This window comes from Nanorana parkeri, unplaced genomic scaffold, assembly GCF_000935625.1.
Source record: "Nanorana parkeri isolate BGI_ZX_2015 unplaced genomic scaffold, ASM93562v1 scaffold156, whole genome shotgun sequence".
Lineage (NCBI taxonomy): Eukaryota > Metazoa > Chordata > Amphibia > Anura > Dicroglossidae > Nanorana > Nanorana parkeri.
Window position 1 is genome coordinate 976,882 of NW_017306424.1, and position 15,920 is coordinate 992,801.

Consider the following 15,920-nt stretch of genomic DNA (forward strand, 5'->3'; position numbering starts at 1 on the left):
TTTTATATTTTACAAAAAAATTGGGTAATAATAAATATTTCATAACATAACATAATGTAGGGCAAACTGTTTTTTTTTCTAAGTTTTGGGGATTTTTTTTTATATAGTAAAAAAAAAGAAGGAAATCCCAGTGGTGATTAAATACCACCAAAAAAAAAGCTCTATCTGTCCCAAAAAATGGTATAAAATAATTTAGGTACAGTGTTGCATGATGGAATAAATGTCAGTAACAGTACTGCAGTGCTGAATACTGAAAAATGGCCTGGATAGAAAGGGGGTTTAACACCGCAATCTTTGAGATTTAAAGAAACTGTGTATTTGTAATGTTGCTTTTTATACTGCATTAATATACCCTCTCTCTACTGAATGTTATTATTTAACTTTTATTTTGCTTTGGTACATGGTAGTGCCCAACTACAGTCATGACAGGATTCATCTCTCATAGACTTTAATGGGGTTTGGGCGATATGTTCAGGGTCTGCAGATTTCCTGCTGTGTTTGGCGAACATCCAGCAAGCTGAACTTTGCTCACTTTATTGGGCCATTCCTGCAAGTTTATTGCAAATTAATTTTATGGGAGCGTACTGATCCCTCTCATGTATCCTACAGCTCTTCAGCAGTTGAGGGTATATAACTATATACAAATAATTATATTTACATTGTTACATGTCAGAACTTTGTTTTTGTTGTACTTTGCTCTTACTGCTATATCATATGGGGGACGCTGTACCTCTGTTGTGTATGCCAGCTGGTGTTATAGTTGTGTTGCTCCCTTCTTTTGTCAAATAATGTGTCCTTTTAGTTCCACTTATTTGCAGTCTACCCACCTGCTTGTGTACTTCCTCTTTCAATAAAAGCCAATCTCTGTTTGTCAACAGCTGGAGGGTGTCACTACCACACTCTTGGTGACATCATTAGAGTTCTCTTCCTCTGACTGGACTTCTTCTCTTGCACAGGAATAACAGGTGTGTTGTTAGGTAGAACCTTTACTATTTGTTTGTAGAACCCCTATGCACATGTCACTGACTGTCAGAGCTCTTACAATAAAGACTGATGGTTGACTTCACTAAACTTCTGCAATTTGCATTTATTATAACTGTTCATCTACTCTAAAATGATGCATTTATTGGGTAAGTAGCTAAGCTATTTCATCATGGGGTCATACTTATAGCAACAGATTTTTGTTGCTCATCACCATTTCATACCTACAGCAAATGATTACTGTTGCAGGAAGAGAAATCTTATTCGCTCCATAATGTCACACTTTTGAAAAAACAGTATCTGCGAGAGACCCCTTGCTATGGATGGTGGGCAGAGCTTCGAAATTAGGTTCAGATACTGTATCTTTGTGCAAGAACCCGTTGGAACCAGGAACAGTTCCAATCTGATGTATCAGTTATGTTTTCGGCCCTCTTCAAACATTATCATACTAAGGTAACATACAGTATTCTATGTAATGACAGGAGTTGCGATTCGGCAACCCATTTATTTTAAATGGGCTGCCAATGCACCCACAATGCACCAATAAGAAAAGAGTGTACTTTTTTTAACTACACCGCAGATGGTTGCCATTTGCGCATTGTGGTGCACTGAAAAGCATGTGAGTACATTTGCAAGGTGAGTTTCATTGTGTGCACTACTTACTTTCCATGATCCAGCAAGACCGTAGCCAATCAGATTAGCTAGTATCCTGTTATCCTTTTCTGCTACCTGCCCTGACCTCTGGCTTCTATCCTAACCATCCTTGTTTGCAACCAGCCCTGACCCCTGGACTGTTTCCTAACTCGTGGTTCATGTGCTTGAGCAGGGGGTCACAGCCGAGGGGCCAGCACATAGCTAAGCCCAAACCGCCATGAGGGGGTCCTTGGTGAATACCGTTTGACTGTTAGACTTCATGCTCAGGGGGTTCCACATAACCTGCTATTACATGGAACTAACTTCTTACTTTGGCAAGTCCTGATTCTGCTCCTCAGTCTCATACTTTTCCAGGCTTAATATAGATCCTTATTTCTTCCAGTGTGATCCAGAGTGGTTTCTTGGATTCGTGTTCCATGATGCTTGGTCCTACCATAAACTGGCTGTCAGCCTACACTTCTCAGGTGGCTATCCCTTATACAGGGGTGTCAAACTCAATTTAATCATGGGCCGCATCAACATTATGGTTGTCCTCAAAGGGCCTGTAAGACTATATAAATGTATCTAATCTTTATCATAATTGCCTCTGCATTCGATTATCACTGGTTTTAGTAATAACTTAATACCTAGATCTGAAAGTAGAAGTCTAGGAAATGGCCTGGTGGGCCGGATTCGGCCCCTGGCTCTTGAGTTTGACACATGTGCCTTATAATGTAGCTGAGGATTTACATCAGCGCAGTCTCCATCCTGACAGGATGCTACTCAAAATGAGTGACAATGCAGCTTACTGCCGATTGTATATTATCATGTATTGCAGTTGTTTTCGGTGCAATGTGCATGAGTTTCCGCAATGCACAGATTTGTAGCAGGCTTTAATCTGTTCTTGTAGATCAGTATATACTGTATCACAACTGTTTCCACTGGTGATGAAAAAAACAATAAGCTAAACCAATGTTTCTCAATTCCAGGAAATATTTTTACCCAGATAGCTTAGGCGGTCATTATATTACTATATACTGTATGTACCTATGCTACCCAGCTAACACCTATTATACAGTTTATTTTCAATGAACCCCTTTCACACTTATTAACAACATGATTTTTTTTTGCTAAATCTTGAATGTTTATCACTGCCATACACTTTTATGGTTTGGTAGACCAGTATGTTGAGTTTTTGAATCAGGAGCTGGGCGCAGATGTTCTTGCAGTATCATCAGTGTGAAACCTGTGCCCCCCTACGACCCTTACAATTAACTCTACACATATATGCACCTTAACCTAGCTGTAAACCTGTAGCCTGTATGGAGGGAGTATGTTGATAACCTCATTTTATGAAAATTGCCTTGCTTTTTCTAGACCGGTGCTTTTTCAGAGTAACTGACTCCAACAAGCATGCAACAAATAAAGTAAAAGTGAAGTAAGAACTCCTGGTCTGGTCAGGCAGTTGAAAGGGCATCAACTGCCAGGCTTTCAGGTGACCTCTGACCCCCAGACTCTCAAGCTGAAAAAGTCAAACTCAGACAATGGAAGGCTAAATATGGGGACATAAAAAATAAACTTGCACCAGAATAATTTAAGAAAGACTATGGAGGTTCTTTCACAAGCGCAGTCACAAATTCTTCCCTTTAAAGAACAAGCAGACTGTGTTCCACGTAGAGCTTCCAGCTCTACTGGACTGTGTTCCAGCTTTAAAAATCTACTCTCTTCTGCAGTGGCGGACCTAGGGGACCAAGGGCCCCGCTGCAAGATTTTTGTTTGTGCTCCCCGCACCACCCCCACAAAAAAAACCCACAAACCTCCCAATCCACACCCCCTGTAGCAACCAAAAAACAAAAAACAGTTGGAAAAATAGCATTGCTGTTAAAGTACTGCTGAGATTTGTAGTCCTCTATAGTGGGTGCCATTCTGCATTGCTGCAATGCAGAATGGGATCTACTATATAGCACTGCAAATACTAGCTGTACTTTATACAGCATGTCCATCAGTTGGGCTACACAAAATAATTATTTTATTTAATAACTTACCTTCACCTCTTTTGTGGCAGGGGAGGCTGCAGAAAAAAACAGGCGGCTGCTTTCTGGGTCCTCACGTCCATGGCCCAGGGCTGCCCCGCAAAGTGTCTGCCAGCTTTTTTATTCTCGGCTCCCTCCTCAGTATTCGGCGGCCGGTGGGCCCCATCATCTCTGCGCCGGGAGTGTAGGACCTACCGAGCCTAAAGGGGGCCCAGTATCCGATCTAATAAAGCCCCAGCACAGAGATGAGGGGGCCCGCCAGCTGCCGGATACCAATGTGATCATTGGACACTCCTGGGGCAGAGATGGGGGTGCCGGACACCAGCGGGCCTCCCCATCTCTGCCCCGGGCTGTATTAGATCTGATACTGGGCCCCCTTTAGGCTCGGTAGGTCCGCCCCTGTTCTTACGCTAAGTTTCTTCATGTGGGTACTTTACCTGTACTTTTTATGCTTTCCCTTGCTCTGAGCTTGACAAAGGCACGTTGCATGTCAGTGCAGGTCCACACATCAGCAGATTAAAATGCAGTTGTACTAATTTTCGGTCTGCCGGTATGTGAACCTTTATTGATGTGCCCTGCGGTAAAATCAGTTCAAGATACTGCTCCATGGAGTTGTGCTGATGGCTGTCAGGCAGTGCTGTTCAGCTTGGATCTTCACGTTCGCTAAGGACACCTTCATGATGTTTTCCAGCCAGTGCAGCTACCGTTAAAGTATACCTGTCAAAAGTAATTTGGTGTGATGGTAAAGAAAAGGTACAAAATCTGTGTAAGTCAGTGTAGCTGTAATTTCTATCGGGTTGGAAGGGATGTGAACAAATGAGGATTGTATGAAAGAAGAGGAGAGCTCTGCTGATGTAGCATGCATGCCTGTTAGGTGTCAAGTGTCAAAGCAGATGTCATTTTATCACACATGGATGGGACAGTCAGGCAAAGGGGGTGGGTAAGGGGCCTTGGAGTACAGAGCAAGCTTGTGTGTGTCAAAGACAGTGAGAAGGGGGATCTTTCAACTAATGACCACATCTACTGAAGCTCCCTAACCCAACTCTAATTGGGAAATCTTTCTGGCCCCACTCCCTTCTCCTTTCATTAAAGCTTGTTTCCTGCGGCCTTACAACTGACAGGCCGCAGCTTGCAGCAGGAGTTATTTTTGCAGCCGATGTTCGAAAAAAGAGCCAAGAAAGCCAAAGAGTAAAGCAACAACCCACACAACTCTTACATGAAGATTTACTAACAGGGGAACAAAAAGACTAAATGAAAACAAGAGGATTTTTTGAGGCTAGTACAGAAATTCAAAAACATTTTAACTTATTCTTGACACTTTTTATTTATTGAGGACACTCATTCAAAATATTTATTGTTTTTTTGAACATATTTATTTATATTTGATTTTTCACCCCTGGAATTTTTTTTTCTTCGGTGTTTGTTCATTTAAAAGGGAGCAATTACGTCCGTCTCCATCCCTTTGATTCAGTCCGTTGGGACGACCAGGATTTTGCCATCCAATATGACCTTGCTGGCTTCAGAGCGCTCTATGCTCATCCGGAGCAAGTTTCGCTCAGGTAAGTTGTTATTGAAAGACTGCCTATATGAAAAGTCGTGTTAAGCACCCCCTCCCCCCCATAATATATTGTAAGGATATTTTTACTTGGATGTTCCCAGAATTAAAGTGTATACAAAGTCAAAACATTGTTTTCAATTTTGGATAGTATATAGACAGAGTTAGAGCCCCTGTCTAGTATTTATCACTATCTTCATTCCCGTTAGGAACATTGGTCCCAGTGACCATTATCACCAATACAAAAATGTATGTGAAATTCAAAATGTTAAAGTTGTCACCAGAACAACAAATAAAGGGAAATCTTCTTGACAGCTGGTGACAACTGTCTTAGAATGAAATTGCCCTAATTTTTGAGAGATTTCCTGTCACTTCCAGTTGTGTCATTAAGACTGAGAGTGGAGGAAAGTCCCCCAATGGGCATAGACAGCAGAAATTAACCAATCCCTACTCTTTCTAAAATGAATTAAAATTTTGCCTATGTATATACTTTAAACTGCAGTTGTATCACTAAGTGCACAGAATAACCTTTTTTATACTAAATAGCCCTCGGTATTACATGCAAATTTTTCAGACTCAACCTAATAAAGTGCAATGTGCATTCCAGCAACCAAATAGCAAGTATCCCTGCTTGTTCTAGCTACTCAAAACAAGTAAAATTAAGATCCAAGTCTGTTAGATGAACATCACCATTGTTCTTCATACTCATTTTCAAAGGCTTTGTTTGCTTTAGACACCCAGTTACAGTGAGTAGATATCTGTATTTCTAATTAATGTCCTAACCTGATTAGAGGCCAGAAGTGAACAGAAGTTTGCTGGGCTGAATAGGACTCTACACAAATGTCAGATGCAGGTTTTCTAAAGGCTGTCCCAAGAAAGAGGGATGAAATGAAGACAGTCAAGATATACTACATGGCCTAGTGCAGAGGTCCAGGTTTATTACTCAAAAGTGTGGTGTGAATCAAGGTACATACTGCATACCTGTAAGCCATTGTCTGTATTTAGACATACATCTCATTACACTTATTGTACAGATAAGCAGTGATGCAGGTGAGGCTCTCCAGAATAATGATCATGATTATGAGGTCTAAAACTTACGCTGTTTAGTTGATTACCACCAATCTCAGCCATCTACATAGTGTTGTTGGCCACATACAGGGACATCGGGCAACTGACTTAGTGGCACCTTATGTGACCTCAAACAAATGTGATGGCAGATGGTGATCTTATCAAAATGAACATTATCACATTTGGAATATTGGCTAATGGGGATGGTCCTTGGCTGCTAGGGGTTTGTGTGGGGTGATGTTTAAACCTCAGTTAACCATGATACCGGAAGTTGCAGAAGAGTTAATTTTATCTTGGATAAGTGATGATCCAGATTAGTCTTTATAAAACATCTATGTTTCATTATTATACGCCCAATCAGGAGAAAACAAACCACACACAGCCTTGTTTAATAAGAAGTCCATATTCTTAACAGCTAATTCTAAGCAGCAGTAACCAATAGTGACCAATTACAATACTTCTTGTACTTGTCTGACTTTAGCAGAATTCAGACTACACTACATTGTACACTACACAGTGATTTCTAAAAGGATTCTATAGGTTAGTGAATTTAAGGATTAGCACTTAAGAATAAGAACTTTATTTATAGAGTAAGGCATTCCTTAAAGGAAATTGAAATCTGTCAAAAATAATAAGGTGTTTCACTGTTTAGCCAAGGGTACTATTATTATTATTTTATGAGTCTGCTATTGTGTGAATTGAAATTAAACTGTAATACAATTTTATTCTGGGCTCATCCACATTGAACACAGAGCACTGTTTAAACTTGGACTCTATGCATCTTTCGACAGAGGAGAAACTAAAAATATAAAGCATTGAATCCATTGATATACTGCTGCTGTTTACTCAGCAATGGTATTTTGAATTAAAAAAGTAACAGGGTTATGCACAAAAGGCTGAAAAGTTTGGAGAAGTCAGGAGAAGTGAACAATCTAGGACAACACAGCTGACTTGGAAAAATTATCCAATTCATCTCACTTTCCAGTTCAGCTGTTTTGGCCTAGATTTTTCACTTCTCCTGCCTTCTCCAAACTCTTCTCCCTTTAGTGAATAACCCTGTCAGTGTGGGGGATATTTAATGGAAAGAGAAGATGGATGGTAGCAAGTAGTTTTTGCTGTTGTGTATCTAGCAAGTTTTCTATTATGTCCTTTTCCTGTAGACCATGACATGCTGATATCGGGGAATACAGTTTCTGAGGCATATACAGGCTATACAATTTTGATGACAATCTTTAAACTATTCAATCACAGCAATCTACTCCCCACAGTTTTGTTTGTTTCCCAGTTTTAAGCCTATCATTGAAATTTGAGCGGAAACTGATGAATTCTAGTTGGAAGGCATCTTGATAAATACCAACACCAATTTTGATAATTTGGTCACCCACACCTGCATAGCAATTTTTTTGGTTTGAAAGTGATTTAAAACTTCAAAACTGTTGTAAAAAATTGCAAGTATTTGACCAAAATCAAAGCAATCCTGACATGAGACTGCCATTGCTGATCTGCTTTTGGTAATTCTAGTTGCTTGGCTGTTATGCCCAGCCACTGGCTTTAATAGTTTACTAAGTCACTGAACTGGAACAAGTATGCAGATCAAGAAAGTAGTAGAAAGTCACTTCCTCCAAATGGCTATTTGCATATGCATGACAATGCCCAGGTCAGCTGATAGATTGCTCAGGTCCCAGGCATTGCATTATGGGATTTGGGGGCACAGGGCATGCATACACACTGCTATTAGTGAAGAGACCTGAGCAGTTTTCTGTGCAGCGCTGGATGGGGACATCACTGAGCCCAACATAAGGGCTCATTCACATAGTGCTGCAGAATAATTTTACTGTACAGCATGAAAACAAGGATAATTATAGCCAATACAACAGTTTAGATATCTGTGGTTATACTGGTATTATTGGGTTACTGGGATGGAGTGTCCAGCTATTTGATTGTGCTTTACATGAGGTGCAGTGATAGTCACCCCTTTAGGACACCCTATCACCATATTTAGACCAATTTTGAAATCCACGGGTTTTGTGGCCCTGGTTTTCATTACTAAGATGTGAATACAGGTATTCCTCACTTAACGACCGAGTTCCGTTCCTACGACCAGGTCGTTAAACGAATTGGTCGTTAAGTGAGGAACTCTATACAGTACTGTACTGCATTAGTACAGTACTGTACAGTGTTGCAGATGTACATTACTGAACAGTGTACTGTACATCGGGCAATAAAATACTTACCGCGACCCGCAGTGAAGAACGGAGGACATCACTTCCGCCGGCGACACGTCGCACCGACGCTGACACGCAGGGTCGAAGGTCGATCGGAGGTCGGTCGTAAGTGCGAGTGGTCGCAAAGCAGGTAAGTCGGTAAGCGAGGATTAGCTGTAATGCCTAAGGCTGCCCATAGGCTTTCCAGCATGTTCAGACTGTGCTTCACACAGGTTCACACATTGAGCATGTTCAGACTGGCCTTCTAACTCAGAGGGCAGAGGATCTGAGCAGTGCAGGCAGATTTTTCTAGCACCCCTTATTTCAGTGGAGATAAAGATTATTTGGGACTGGTTTTATCATTTGAGTGATTAATGTTACCATTAAAAGCTTACAGGCTGCCATATGCAAAAGATTGTCATCTCCTGAATGGGTTGACTGTCATTCCATCGATTGCCTGTCTGCCTTACCCATGAACAATTGCTGCACGCACAGCCATCTTTACTCTGTCTATGCTGTGTTAAACTTTGGCAAGGTTGTCATAAGACCTGGATCCAAAGACCCACAAATACCCCATGATCCAAAAAGAGCAAAGCTATGTATGGTGGAGAGATTGCACCGGAGTATGCTGGCAATCAAGAGGCCTATACAGACAGCATTCATTATGCAAACATATACTGTTCATTTTTTCAAGGGCAACTTGGCCATAGGTGCACTTTAAGGTAAAACCACTGTTTAAATAAAGCTGATTACTTTTACGTGTAAAGCCAAAGACATAAAAACTATTTAGCTTTTCCTCAAAAATGTTTCATTACAATTATTTGTTTTAAAGGAGTTTCAAAATTGCTGGTTGCCTTCCCATCTACCACTAAATGGGTAGCTTGCCATTCACATACATTGTAAGGTATAGGCTACATATCCACTGCATCTTATTTATGCCCTATGGATACTCTTCCTTTTTACTAGAACATATGGAAAACCTATTAATATACTGATCCTGGATGGATCTGGTAGACAACTAAAGAGTCAAAACCTGCAGCGCATAATCAGATTCTGTCACTCAACCATTAAAGTATTATAATAACCTACGTTAATGTGGTGAGGTCATCACTGTGATCAGCCACAGACTGAAAATAGACTGGATATCCTAATTAATATAGCAGGCTGTTCACTGTTGGATTCTTATCAGTAAGATACTATAAGACACAGTGTAATCAGGGCCTGATTTCCCACAAGGCCAACCAAGGCCTGGTCTTGGGGCAGCAGGGAGTAGAGGGGAAGCAGCGGTGTGGAAATCCTATCTCCCGATGCTCAGGACATGCAGTTCTGGGCACCAGGCGGGTAGTTGTTTTCTACATGTAGCCCTGCTTTGGGCAAGCAGAACTAAATATACATCGGGGAGCTGCCGCTCGTTTTGTACAAGTGATCCCGGCAATGTCGCCGAGATTACTTGTATGCAGCCGGCAGGTCTGCCATTCTCCATGGGGAGGGGGTTTGGCGGTTAGGAACCTGGCCTTGGGGCAGCAGAGAGAGTAAATCCGATCCGGCCCTGCTTACTATATACATTTGTGTGTACTAAACGCTATCATTTTGAGTGGTGTAAAGTAAACCTTTCAGTTTAGCAAGTAAACATAGTGGTCCATTCTTAATATACCTTCTTAACAGAAAATATATTTAAAATGTGCTCCTGTTTCCAAAACTAAACAGCGCTGTACTAATATGAACATTACAACATTTGGTAAAAATGCTAAGTCCTTATCTTTATCTCTAACATCTCCCTATGGCCAATAATGAATGTCTACTTCACTGCAAGTCACATCTCACAGCAAAGGCTGGGGGTCTTTGATGTGCTGGCTATATTTGTGAGCCAGTTTGGCCACTTCCATGGGGAAATATCTGGGTTTCAGGGACCGACTTAAGCAGAGTATTTGTTTAGTGATTATGAATATATACAAGTGAATTGCTTTGAAGGTGTATAGTTGTTCATGCCTAGAAGCTACACCATCAGCGGATCTTCATTGGCTGACAAGTAGTGATGCTGGACCCAGAAGAAGCGGAGGAGAAGATGGCGCAGCAAGAAGAGGAATAGTGACAGCAAGCCTGGAACTGCTAGCACTGGAGAATGGCAGATTAGTAGGCAAGTCTGCCCCAACTCAAGTATGCCTTGCATACTTGTACATTATGGCAAGAGCCCCCTCTTCCCAACTTCCTGGTGCAGTGAAATAAGAGGAAGTGCATAGTAATCTATTCAAAGCTAGTAGAAATCCTCTCTTAGACAGTTGTCACACAGCATAGATGTACCCATTGGTAGATTTTCCCATCCTCCTATTCCAGCGACAAATGTCATTTTATAAATTTCACCTTACTTTTTGTATTGCGAGAATGGCCACCATTGTGGACAGCGATAACAATGAAAACCTGCAAAAAGTTTTAGACCTTCCCTAGTCCATGGAATTGAGAGTTTTAGCTTTAGAAACAATTTAGGGCAAATTTATAAAGGAGAGTAGATATTGCTATCAGCTTTCTGCAATACTTTGCAGTACTACTGCACACTGTGGCCTGCCCATTCCTAAAATGTGGGCCTGCGGTATCCTAGAGAGTTCTGTCTGCTAAACACAGCAAAAAGAACTCTGTGATTGGTGCAAAGCCTGTCAAAATCCCATGACTCCTTTTGGCTTATTTTATACAATCAATTTCATTGCACTTCTCTTTGCTCTATTTACAGCATCATTCACATGGATGGCAAGAGACCTGGCTGGTTGCATGCTGCAATGTCAGTCCTGTGGCGTAACAGTGCTGTATACATTGCTGTGTCTGCAATCCTTTGCATTGAGGCAAAACATACAGCATGTCGTGTTTGACAGGAGGTGCAACCTTTCAAAAGCAGTCATTGCAATGAATGGGCATTGCTATAGAAAATACCCATTGGGATTAAACAATGCTCTGCTGCAGATTGCTTTTCAGAGAGCGGAGGAGGATGTAAACTCAACCTGAATGGTCAGAGCAGCCTTAAAGGAGAACTATGGGGTTAAGACTTTTCCCCATAGTTCTCCTTAGGGTAACGGGAGGACACAAACTAGCGTCCTCACGTCACCCTAGGCTCAGTATACCGCGAGCAGCTGAACTAAGACGCCGCAGCTGAAGCGGATCCCGACAATTACGTCCGGATCCGCCTAGCTGCGTGACTGACACTGGCCCTGCCTATCCAGAGGCAGAGCCAGCTGTACCCGCTCCCTCCCCCGTCCGTTCCGCCAGTCAGCGCTGGCGGATCAGAGCGGGGAGGGGGGAATCCAGCCCCTCCCCTGTCACGGCAGAGAGCCGTGACAGGATCGAGAGGTGAGCGAACACCGGTATGTGTTCGCTCACATCCCGATCTACTGAGCCGACCTGTGACAGTTTCATTGTCACAGGTCGGCTAGAACTATGAGGTGAGTGAAAAGCACTCACCTCATAGTTCTCCTTTAATGGTTCTTTTTAAAATAGATCCCTAAGTTTTAGCCCCTTACATTTCTTAGCTATCTGCATTTTATTAGTACATTTTATGGTATGGTTAGTGGCCAGCAATTTTTGTCTGGCAGTGCTGGGGTCCTGGGTTCACCTCTACCAATTATGTGGATTTCCTCCTGCAATCCAAAAATATTCTGGACATTAGATATAAAACATCCTTTGGATGTGAATAATTCGTTGTTGGCATAAGTTCTGCAGAGTCAGTCCTGACTATAGAATAATAATAATAATAATTAAAAAAAATAAATACATTTATAAGCATTTGCAGTCAGTTTAATGTTTGTATTCTCTTTGGCTCAAATCAACTTTTTTCCTGTCAAATATTTCAAACTCTTCCGAAGAAAATGTTGTGACAAAAGGATGTTTTGTGGAGGTTTACAGAAAGCAAGTGCTGTGTGACAGTGGGTGGTTTGTGTTACCAACAGCTGATGCTTTGACAGCTGGTGGGCTTTGCTGTTGGATACAGTCGTCATAATGGCGCAGCTGTGTGCAAACTCACATGTCTGTTCCCCGGAGTCTGTGTCTCTGTGTTTAGGATAGTCACTGCACTCATTTTACAGGTGGGACATTACCAATCGGTCTAGACCTTATCTTCAAAACAATTTTTCTTTAAAGTAGCTCTAAACTGAATCTGTAACATTTTAAAAAAATGATACCTAGTGATCCTGCCAGGAAGGTCCTTGTTTGGGCATTTCCTGTTACAGGGTGACAACTGTCTTCCAATTCTGCTCATGCATTTTCACACTGTCACATGCGCCCCTGGTGGGGACTAGGGGTGGATTCACACCAGAAAGTCACGATAAATGCATGGTAACGGTGCAGAAATGGTGATGCCGGTGCATTACGCTGTTTACTGTTTCTTTTTTTTAGAACTTTATTGAAATGTCAGAAATGACAGTTTAACCAGTTCTACAGAGTGATGCAATGTGGTTGTACCACAATGGGCTACGCTGAAAGAAAGTACTGCATGCAGTACTTTTTTCAGCTTACACCACCCCAATGCATTTTTATGAGCTGAGATAGTTTAAAACAAGGCTGTTGGCCTTGTCAATGCATTGGGGCTGCGGCCAGGTTGGCCCTAATGCATCTGGTATGAATCGTCCTTAAAGTGTCATGCTGACACACATTATGCTGGTGAGTTCCACTGTTGTCAATATCAGGAAACACACCCTGAGAATTACCATGTAAATTTGCAATACAAGCAAATCAGTTGTTTTTCAGTGTTTCAAGTTCATTTTGAGCAGTTCATATGGAAATAAACTTTAGAGGCCTACGCATGCGAGTTTCCTTGAGTGATCATTTGAAATGATCAAACAAATGCACTGTAAAAACCATTTGTAATGGAACTCCTTCAGGCAGTTTGATCATAAGCACATTTTCTATGGTCAGTGCTGAAAGGTCCCTAAAGCCTTCAGCTTAGTGCGTAATGGCTATGGATAGTTGAACCATGACATTCATTTTTATGCAGACAGGTGTTGGTGGGGCACTCAGACCAGCACAACCTTGCCTGATACATGGGCATTACTAGGGTATATATTATACATGTGTATCATGTTCTAAAAGGATTGCATTATAGATACATATGCTCCTACAGTGTAAAAGAAAATCAATTTTGATTAGTTTTCCCCAATGACACAAACATTTTTATTCTCAGAATGGTGTCCTAACTCTTAACTTTCAACCAGGACCAGGTATTCACATTAATATATTATAAATATGAAATGATTTGCCTAGTGTGCAAAACATAATAAAAGTTGTTAAAACCTAAATCCTTAACAACTGGTAAGGCATAAAAGCTAGCTTTAGGACATATCATATCCATGTCTTCGACATGCACGCCAGCTGCTGAGTTTCTACAGCTAAAACCTACATTTCCAGTAAATGATGGAAAGGGAACTTTGGTCTGCTGGAATAGTAAGCTATTTACAATGGGGATCTGTTCAAATCACTAAATATAAACAAATGGAATTTTACCTTTCGTTACAATGGACAGGACACTTTGGGCCACTTCACACCTATATGCAGGTTATTGTATACATTTGATGTTTTGTAGTACACTGCAGCAGCCCATTCACTGTGACTGGACCCTTAATGAGCCCATGCTGAAGGAACGAACAAAATATCACACTTTTAGGCAATGTAGTACACCTGTGCATGGAGGTGCACTGTAGTGCAGGTACATTTGTATATACAGTTTACGTGCATTGGGGCAACATTGAGATATGCAAGGTTAACATGCATTGCAGTTTTAACACTTGTCACTGTGTGCACATAGATCTAACTCCAACCCAAAAATAAATCTGTCATGAGGGAACTATATGGACTGTTATTGCTTACCTCCAATGCTGGATTAAGGGCAACTAATGCCCTAAGCACAGCCCAATAATGGTGCCCTCCTTTTACCCCTCCATCGCTTAATTTACAAGACCAGATTTCTCCTAGGTCAGCCCAGACCAGGCCTCACAACTATATTAAATAAAAACATTTTCATATTATTTATTTAACAGATTGGGCATGGCTTAAAATTAAGCAATTAACTTAGGCTTTTTTTTTAAATGATAAGGGAAATCACCTCTTCGATAAGTGATCATTTAGAAGTTAGTGGGGATCATCTACTTTCATCTCCCAGCTGGAGACAAAGGTAGACAAGTCTCATAGAAGTTCTTGAGTCAGAGCTGTAGCTAGCTCCTTTTGCGCCCGAGGCAAGGACAGAGAACTTTGCCCCCCCAACAGACGTGTGATGTCATCCGACGCCACAAGCATGTGTGGCATCAAGTGACATTATGCACCCCCCACCACCGGGATGGCGGCGCGCATGCGCAGAATACGCTGGTAGCCAAATCCAAATTAGCTAAAAATGTGTTTGGTTTGACGAAACAAATGAAAACATTTTTAGTTTCCTTTCATTTCATCCAAAACAAATTTGTATTCTTTGCACATATCTAATAATATGTGTGCATGAGTGTGTGTGTGTGTGTGTGTGTGTGTGTAGGGTTGTTTTTTTTAAGTGTATTTTTTATTATTATTATTTTAATTTTTTTACTGTTGCGGGGGTTTGTGGAAATATCAGGGGTCTTGGCATTTCCCTTTTGAAATCGAAAAAGAAATTGGTGACACAGAGTCCTCAATCTTTTTTTCTGCAGCGTCTGTTCTAAATTAATGGAAAGCACTCAGTACGGAGGCTTCCCATTCATTCACAAACTGGTGATAATAAAATATTTACTCTCATCCAATTATCAATGGGTAGAAGCCTCTATAGTGAGTGGTTCCACTCATCGAGAAACTAATGAATGAACAGGAAGTGATGTAAAGCACTTCCTGTTCATTCATAATTGGGGACACATACAGTAGTACTATGTGTGCCCAATTGTTTACAAACATTGGAGTGATCAGCTGATCACTCCAGTGTTTGCTCTGCACAAAGAGGATTGGTAAATATCACAGATACTTACCGATCCTCCGCTCTGCCATCCTGAGTGCTGAAACTAGCAGGGGGGGCTGAGGAGGGAGCGCTGGAGCCGGTTGGAGGGGGGGGCGAAGGAAGGAGCCCTGTCACTTCAGCATGGCCGAGTGGTGAGGAGAGAGAGCCAACAGCTGTCAGATCCTGGTGGATCGGCTCTCTCCTCACAGCTCGGCCATCCTGGATGATAGCTCCCTCCTCCACCCCCCGCCAGCTTCAGCACTCCATTTCTCATTGGATCCCCTCTGCCCATTTAGGGTGCCCTGTGCTCGCCATGGCAACAAGGCCAAGGGGGCGCAGCCACGACGTGGCCTTCTCAGCTGCACCTGAGGCGAGTGCCTCACTTGCCTCTTGGTAGCTACGGCCCTGTTTGAATCACTGACCCAGAGCAACAATGAAGATTAGGAAAGTCAGATACGTTTAAAAGTTCTTATTTGTATAATGATCCAGGTCAGTTACATATATATATATATATATAT

At 41.7% G+C, this 15,920-nt stretch overlaps 1 protein-coding gene across 1 annotated transcript in view; it reads left to right on the forward strand.

The window, feature by feature from the left end:
- The first annotated feature begins 5,059 nt into the window (after window positions 1–5,059).
- LOC108785345 (myocardin-like) overlaps window positions 5,060–15,920 on the forward strand; it is a 48,532-nt gene continuing 37,671 nt past the window's right edge. Inside the window, exon 1 of the mRNA XM_018554398.1 lies at window positions 5,060–5,206. Within this exon, the coding sequence (XP_018409900.1) occupies window positions 5,152–5,206 (55 nt within the window). The 5' untranslated portion in view covers window positions 5,060–5,151. The remainder of the gene's footprint in view (window positions 5,207–15,920) is intronic.